We start from the raw sequence: 6,481 nt of genomic DNA on the forward strand, positions 1-6,481 counted from the left end.
ATAATTACTTTCAAATTCTACTTGACTTTCCCACAACATTATTATTGGGAGGTAGTATAATTGCATTTTGAGTATTTTTGTAAAATTATTTTGACATTCAAATGAATATATTAATGTAGCAGGAATGAAAATAACTATTGTGCATGATTTATGCGAAACAATCCATGTATACAATATTTGTATTTTATAATAAAAATTTTATTCACATTTTTTTTTTTGGAAAAAATTGGTTGTTTGTGATTAATGTGAAATTTTCATGCTTTTTATGAAGCAAAGAAATTCTCATAACATTTGTCCAAAAAACAACAAAAAAATTTACTGTACTAACAAGTCCTTATTATCTGCATTTATCACTTGTCACATTTGTAATGTAAAAATTCTCAATGAAAATTTAGCAAGGTACAAAATGAAAACAAAACCCCTAAAAATGCAATTATTGCAAAACTTTTACAAAGCTAGGGAAAAAAAACAAAAAACTTGTCATCAAATATTTTTTTTACCCATTATAATTAAGAGGGGGACAAAAAAGATAAATGCTCAAAATTTCTCAATTTTTTTTTTTTTTTAATTTTTTTTTTTTTGGGTGTGGTGATCAAGATAGATCCTTAAACTAGTCCAAAGGCATAGTACAACTGTACAAGAAAGCCCTAGCCGCAAAGGTTGAACATTTGAACATGATGAAGATTCAAATGGATATTTTCGAAGTGGCAATTAACGGTAAATTATGATTCAAAATAAGGGTAATATTTTATTTATTATTGTAATGATCAACCGTTTAAATTTTTAATTTTAACCCCCAAAAACAAAGCAACAAGGCTAGTAGTAGTAGTTTGGAAAATTGGCATGCTCTCTCTTACCTTAACTTTACAGCCTTTAATTTATTATTTTGCACCCTTTTTTTAAATAATGAAAAAACATAAAAGGAAATTGTTTTTATTATATTTCCTATTTTTTTCTTTTAATTAATTTTGAAAATTTTATAACTTTTTGGTATACTCATACCTGCTTTATTAAATTCCCTAGACGGACTTGAACCATTTTCTTAACCATAATTAATTCTTCGTATTTTGTAATTTAGATGGGTCTAATATTTAATTAAAGTTTCAAATTTTTTATTATCTTCTGTATTTGTTAATATTTTATTTTTTCAATTTGTAGAATTTTTTTATTTTTGCTCCTTTTTCTTCTCTTTTTCTGCAAAAACCCAGTTTCCAGAAAATAAAACTAGTTGGTGGTTTTCAGACACTAAGGAATAGGTTGAGGGTATGTATTTTCTTTTAAGTTAAGCTAAAAAAATTTACAGTACTAATTTTGTTATTATTTTTCTATATTTTGTTGAAATGGTGAATATAATTTAGAAAAAAAATTCTGATTTTTAGATTGAAAGAAAAGATCTTTAGGTTTTTTATTTAAATTTGTGGGTGTTTTATGAAATTTCCAGTTTTAATTTTTCATAAAAAAATTATTGCCAGTAAGTGAGTTGAAATTTTTTGATTTTGTTTTGTTCTTGATTGACCTGTTTTTGGGCTTTTTCAAAGGATTCTGGTTTTTGGGTATATGATCATTTTTCATATTGGTTGGCTGTAAATGCAACTTTTCAGTTCAATATATGATTTTCTACAATTTTTTTAAGGTAGTTTAGTAAATTTTTCTGGGTTTATTGTAATTTGTAAAATCTTAGGGTTTTAGGCTGTCTGAAAGGGTTTATTGTGTTGAAAGTTTGAACCTTTAATGCATGGAGGCTAGTAAAGAGGAAATAAGTAGTTCTGGGGTAGCAGTGAAAGGTGATGAAGGGAGTCAGGGTTTCTGTTTGGCAGCAAGGGGTGAAAACCCTTTGAGCCAACCAGGAGCTCCTAATATGGCAGCTGCCTCTTCACCTGTTAATTTGGCAGGAGTACCGCCTTCTTCCGATTCCAGGAAGAAGAGAGGTAGGCCTAGGAAGTATGGCTCTGATGGGGCTGCTGCAGCCGCATTGTCACCAATGCCAATTTCGGCTTCAATTCCTCTGAGTGGAGATTTTTCAGGTTGGAAACAACCTAGGGCAAGGCCTTTACAGTCAATTAAGAAGGCACAAAAAGTGGAGTTTGAGAGTTTAGGTACTTTTGCACCTCACTTAAAGAAATGTATATATAGGTTATGTTTTTATGGTACTGCAATTGGTTTTATTTTTACTGCAATTTGTGTTGTTTTTTCTGCATATTTCAGTTGATGTTTAGTAGTAATATGTGGGATGGACATTCCTTTCTTGCTCTGTCTTGGTCCCCGAAAGGATCATTTCAAAGTTGTAACTGAAGTTGCTTCATATGAATGAAATTGACAGCCTTACCAAATTCATGTACTGATGTACTGGTTAATTTTACAAGATGTGTGAATGCAATATGATATTGTTCAAATAGGGAGATTAAATTACAATGTTTAATTTGGTTGTGTCCATATATGGAATCAAGGTACTTAATATTTGTTCAAGATCATCTGGCATAAGATAGCAGCAGTATGAGGTGTTTGGTTCCTTCAAATGCTCTCCTAATTGCAGTATGGCACTATCATATGCTTTGAGTATAAAGTATTCTCTGGTAATATAATATGTAGCTGAATATTTTTGGGGTTTAAAATGTATTTGGGTCTGAAATCATTATAAATCTAAGTCTGCCTAAAACTAGTACTGGTAATTTGAAAAGTTATGTAGTCAAGTCTCATTTGTGATACTTTTATAACATCATCGAGAATGATTTAATTATACGGAGTATTAGCTAATAAATTTTAAAGGGAGCTATATGAAGGGAAGTTGCCCTTTAAAAAAAACATTATTATTTGAAGAGGAAAATGCATTGCTGCCACTGCTGCGAAAATTGATTTGAAAGAAGTATTAAATCTGATATATGCTATTGATGTTGTTGTTATATGTTGTCATCTTTCTGCAATTGCCATTTAATTATGTTTTTACCTACTGTATTGTGTTAGTTTGATCCTTAGTCTTTTTTATTTTAATGATCTCCATAGTGAAACAAAATTCCTGATCATAATTCAATCTGGTAGACATGTTGAAGATATACTAGTGGATTTGGCTAAATTAATAGGCGAGCTCCATGTATGGAACCTTTGGCCCTTCCACTGACAAGATTTCAGGGCCTAGATTTGTGCAGCCTTATCCCTAACCACTTAGTAGACAGGGTGCTAAGTTCTTATTCAATTCATATATAATATGGATTCGAGAATTGACTATGCTTTTATTACGGCTGAAATAATCTAGAGCCAAGGTAATCTTATCCAATGAAGTTATTTATCTAACTCTGACCCACCCGCTTGCTTCCTAATACTCTTGAATTCTTACAGACTTCACATATCTCTTAAAGATATACATTATAGATATATCTTGGAATGATGTCAAAGATATGATGTTTGATGTGGTCAATGAGTCTCATTAGCATCCTTACTATGCCTCCTTGCTGAGATATCATTAGAGGAACTTAACTGGAGAGTTCTAGGAATATGCTATTGCTGGAAATTGACAGATGCTGACTCCTTTTCCTGCCATGTATATTGTGCCTAAATTTCATGTGCTTCTACTTTGTATTTTGTATCCTATCTGCCTTTAGCTTATAGTTTAATTTGTTCCTGTGAATAAATTTTATCTGATATTGGTTGACGATTGCTAATATATGAAGCTATTCAGGTGATCGACTTGCGTATTTCGTTGGTGCAAATTTCACGCCTCATGTGATCACTGTAAATGCTGGGGAGGTATGTATTAATATCTTCAGTCAAATATTCTTGTTAATCAATATTCCCTAAATTTTACTGATAGCTGTTCATCGAAAGATCTTCAGCTATTTCAGTATACTGACTGCAACCAAAGCTTAAAGAAACTTGTCTCTGCTGGATCTAGTCTAGGATACGTAATTCTCAAAACTGTTTTCCTGATGTTTACATAATGGCAATACAACACATTCATTGTTATGCTGCTGAAATGAATATCTCTATTTTGAAGTGCCCTGGATTGGTTGTATTGTTTTACTTTTACACCCATTCTTCAGTTGAGAATTGCAAAATCACTGACAGATAATCTTGATAATGACCAAAAAAGTGTTCTTTCTATGAAGATAATGTGACTAACACGAGTAACACCCCACATTCCCAAAACCTTCAAATTCCACATATTGTATGTTTTACTCTAAATAGTTTTTGAAACATGCTTATCTGGGGATATTCTATATATTGCTAAAGTTCCCAAGATAGTATATATTACTCGGTCTTATATTTTCCATGCTTACACGTATATTCAGCCTACTCGAATGAACAAACACTTGTCTCTGATCATGTACTGATTCTGTTCTTTTCCTGCCATCAGGATGTCGCGATGAAGGTTCTATCGTTTTCTCAGCAGGAATCCCGTGCTATATGCGTTCTTTCTGCAAGCGGTTCAATATCAAATGTCACCCTTCGTCAACCTAATTCTTCTGGTGGCACTTTAACATATGAAGTATGCCTTCTTCTCCTTACTTATGATGAGGTTCCTTAATTGTTGGTAGGAAGACTTCTATTGGGGGGATGGAAAAGGGAACGGAAAGTGAAGTTGCATTATCTAGTGGTGGCTTAATCTGACCTCTAGAAAATTCAACTTCACTATAAGCTCTTTGGTACAATACTGTGAACTGTAAATGAGGGTTTTTTTAAATGCGGGTGAAGCTAATCATGAACAACTTCTGTGATGGATGATTGTCTTTTCTAGGAAGGATGGGAAGGAGGAGTGGGGGGGGGGGGGGTGAATGGACATACTAGGAGCTCTTTGGTATAATAAGGCAGTTTCCATTCATCCTTGTTTAGCAAATTACGGTGACATTGTGGACATCTGGTGTGTCATTCTCAATATAAGTGCAATTGCATACATGTGTAAGATAGACCTGTTTGCTTCTTTGAGATGTTTCAATCTTGGATCTGATCTAGCTTGCACTTTTTAGGAATCCATAGATATGCACTTTTCAAAATTTAGGAGCCTGTGCATTGAGTGACAAAATGCACAAGTCTATTTAAAGAGTGATATCTTGTGACTGTGAGCTTGTCATATTTTGATCCTCATTGTGTTCAGTACTTGGGTTTTCTCGCCGCTTTCAATATGTCTGATTATACAGATTTTAATCTAGTTCTTTATTGATCCTGTAGGGTCGTTTTGAGATACTTTCCTTGTCTGGATCATTTATGCCTACTGACAACGGAATTATGAAGAGCAGATCAGGAGGCATGAGTGTCTCACTAGCAGGTCCTGATGGGCGAGTCTTAGGTGGTGGACTTGCTGGTCTTCTCGTTGCTGCTAGCCCCGTTCAGGTAAGATAATAATAAACTATTTTCCCTTTCTTGCTTAAATGGTAAAGTAGTGTTGCCAGCCTATGCATCATTTTATACTCAATACAGCAAACCTGTTCACTGTCCTTATAAACTCCAATGTTTTACTGTGGCTTATGCTAATTGTCTCAACTGAATGAATTATCAGGTGGTGTTAGGGAGTTTCTTACCGGGCCATCATCAAGAGCACAAGCCCAAGAAGCAGAGAGCTGAACCCGCAACCACCGCTGCCATTCCAGCTATCATCAACAACCAAGTCCCTGAAGGAGGTTACGGGGGACAGAAGGTAAACTTCACATCCCCACCCCCCTCATTCCATACCGACAATTTGCCTTCTATGAACTCTATGCAAATGGACCCGATGGACCTCGAAGCTGACATTAACGAATCAACCCCTGAAGGGGGTTCTGATGATTTCGATGATGACGACAGTCCTTCAAATCTGGAGATTTCTGGCTGATAATCTGACATTAGTTTTTCTCATATCTGTATTTGTATTTTCAAATTTTAGTGGTCCACAGATTTACCTAGGCTCTGCTCTTCTCACTCAGGAAATCACAGTATGTATCGTTACAATTAGGTTTTTAGCTTCACATTAGCTTCGGATTTTTAACACAGGATTTGCCGGTTTATTAGGAGTAGTCAGGATTTTTAGTTTAGTTAGTGCAGCTGATGGCGCTGTTAATTATCTGGGTGTTTTGTCCCTCTTCTTGGGTTTCTTTAGAAACTACAGATGTATGACATGTATTCCTCATTCTTCTGTTCAACTTTTGAATTAAAATTATGCTTTCATACCAAGACTTTATGCTGAAATTTGAATTGGAGAAACATGACACGTTCCCGCCTTCCAAACTGCTTGGAACTTTCAGAAAAGCTTCCAAGGCATCTATTTCTTTGATCCCTTCATTTCAATCAGTCCCCCACCCAAAAGAAAAAGCAATTATACTGATCATTTTGTAGGACATAAGGTCAACATTCTTCTGTTCCTTTATTTTAACTTATTGTAGCATAAAATTTGACAACTAAACTACCTGATAGTGGCTGATTCATGTGTTAACTAGTTTAATTACTCTTAATCCTTGTTTCGTAATGTTTGCTGTGTAGTAGCCTAAGTGGTATAGTTACGTTGGGTGGTGGTACT

At 34.3% G+C, this 6,481-nt stretch overlaps 1 protein-coding gene across 1 annotated transcript; it reads left to right on the forward strand.

The window, feature by feature from the left end:
* The first annotated feature begins 908 nt into the window (after positions 1–908).
* LOC145564513 (AT-hook motif nuclear-localized protein 7-like) lies at positions 909–6,107 on the forward strand. Its single transcript, XM_081624804.1, has 5 exons — positions 909–2,096; positions 3,674–3,741; positions 4,349–4,480; positions 5,161–5,322; positions 5,489–6,107. Exons 1-5 carry the CDS (start codon positions 1,736–1,738, stop codon positions 5,798–5,800), a joined length of 1,035 nt encoding a protein of 344 aa, XP_081480930.1. The 5' UTR covers positions 909–1,735; the 3' UTR covers positions 5,801–6,107.
* Positions 6,108–6,481: the final 374 nt, after the last annotated feature.

Source organism: Chenopodium album, chromosome 10 (genome assembly GCF_948465745.1).
Source record: "Chenopodium album chromosome 10, dcCheAlbu1.1, whole genome shotgun sequence".
Taxonomy (NCBI): Eukaryota; Viridiplantae; Streptophyta; class Magnoliopsida; order Caryophyllales; family Amaranthaceae; genus Chenopodium; species Chenopodium album.